At 57.8% G+C, this 2,078-nt stretch overlaps 1 protein-coding gene across 1 annotated transcript; it reads right to left on the minus strand.

The window, feature by feature from the left end:
• Nucleotides 1–104: 104 nt before the first annotated feature.
• On the minus strand, nucleotides 105–1,297 carry SDRG_14324 (hypothetical protein; the record flags this gene model as incomplete). The annotated part of the gene is made up of 2 exons (XM_008620446.1): nucleotides 105–119; nucleotides 158–1,297. 2 exons carry the CDS (start codon nucleotides 1,295–1,297, stop codon nucleotides 105–107), a joined length of 1,155 nt encoding a protein of 384 aa, XP_008618668.1.
• Between the last annotated feature and the right edge of the window lie 781 nt (nucleotides 1,298–2,078).

The following is a 2,078-nucleotide window of genomic DNA, read 5'->3' on the forward strand; positions in this document are numbered from 1 at the left end:
CGATGGGCTCCAAGAGCGGGGACGGCAAGAGCGGCGTCGACGCATTGCGCGTCACGACCAAGCGCACGTCGGTGGGTGAGTGGTAATACAAAATGCCGGTCGCGTCAAACGGCAAGAGACTTTGCATGGCGAGCGGGGCGTGCGAGAGCGGGTGCACGCCGTCCGCCAGCACCAAATTATGGTAGAACGAGCACCAATTCGTGATCACCGAGATTTTCCCGCCAAAAAGGCCAGCCAATGCACCTGGAATATCGTCGTCGGTCGTTGGCGCGTTTTTGCGCTGAGGGGCATGCTTGTCGATGTTGGACGCGCGAATACAAGCGGGTGACGCGTACTCACTGGCCGTGTACGTGAAGGCGATGATGTAGTTGCCAGCATCTCTCGACGAGAGACCGAGTCGATCGCGGAGGTTGATCGACATGAGCCCGAGCGACGTATGCGTCATGCTGAAGAAAGCACTGGTGAGAATGTCGTTGGTCGAGAGAAAGGGCGCGGTTGGCGTCGGTGAGTACGCCTTCTTGACGGCCGCGATCGCGTCCAGGTTGACACGGTACTGTGTGACGTGCGGTGGCGTCTTGAGGAGCTTGCGGTAGCTGTACAGCAGCGCATTGATGAGGACGCGGAGGCCCATGAACGCCGACCGCGTCGTGTACGGTGCCCAGTGGCGAAAGACCGGCGTCCCGTTGTAAAACGCACGGGTCGGCGTCAGCGCACACACCTTTTCATTGACATCCAGCATCTGGTAGAGCGTGTAAAACGTGTCGCCGTCCCCGATCGAGTGGCAAAGCGCGACGGCGACACCAATGGTGCCATTCGCAAAGTGCACCGCGACAACTTGGAAGAGGCGCGCACGCGGATCGTCGAGGCAGACGCGACCAATCATCGTCGGCGCAATGTTTGTCGTGAGCCAATGCGTGACGTCGTCACTCGGTGCGTCGGCCGGCAACGAGCACGTCACCTCGGAGAACGCTGCCGCGGCGTTGTTCGGCGACGCGGCGTACTGGAGCTCGACCATCGTGTCGACTGCGGAGACCATGCGCCCGACGAGCCACGGGTTGGCCGCGACAATGGCCGCCGTGCGCGCGGCGAGGGCCGGAACGTCGAGATGCGGATAGACGGTGATTGTTCGCGTCGGCGGCAGCGCCATGACGTGGAACGAGTTGGCTTCGTGCTGCATGATCGTGACGCAGGCGTCGCCAAAGCGCGCAGTTGGCGCCCGCGGGCGCAGCGAGTAGCCGAGCGCGAGGGCGACCGCAGCGACGGCGCCGAGCACCTGGATCGTCTCGGTACTGTCCATTGACGAGTGGCTGGAGTTGTGAACGTGCTCATTCGGCAAGGACTCACATCGTGTCTTTCCGTTGCTATGCACTTTATTGGATACGCTGCAATGAAAAGCAAACTCACGGAACGTTCTGGCACCCGTCTTGGTCAATTTGCCATGTTGAGTATAAAAATACAGTTGATATTGTTCTGTTTGTATGTAGTATTTTAGTATATTGAAATGGCCGCGAGAGTCCGGTTACATATTCCGGAAAACCTGAGAATTCGTGTAAAACGTACCTGACCGCCTGTCTGCATGGTGTCGCCGCCAGCTTGAGAGCAAGAGCTGTGGTGCAACCAACGAACCAAGGCCTTGAAGCACGGTAGACTCGAATCTTGAATGGCAAGAGCATCGGCAACGGTGATTCTTCCAGCTATTGCTTCCCCGCTATGAACAACGGCGTTGGTACAGTATCTCTCGAGCAGAGGGCGAGCGTCGCAGTGCACGAGCCTTTCACTTGTCGTCGCACAAACACAGCCTTGGGCGGTAGTACGATGTGGATGTGGTTAGGTGAAGATTGGTCTTGCAAAGTCCGGCTTGGAATGGTCACACCAACCCAGCACACTTCTGGTCCAAGCGTGGGCCACTGCCACGACACACCTTGTGAAAACAACATCTTAACCCTTTAACGCCCAAATTTTTAAGACTACGGATGGCTCTAGCTTGAAGAGCGTCGTAGGCTTCAACTGGTACATTGGCGAGCGGTTGAATGACATCCCAGAGACAGAGTCCAAGCAGTGGAGGAGATGGCCGTAAC

The sequence above is a fragment of the Saprolegnia diclina genome (genome assembly GCF_000281045.1).
Source record: "Saprolegnia diclina VS20 unplaced genomic scaffold supercont1.70, whole genome shotgun sequence".
Classification (NCBI taxonomy): Eukaryota; Oomycota; class Saprolegniomycetes; order Saprolegniales; family Saprolegniaceae; genus Saprolegnia; species Saprolegnia diclina.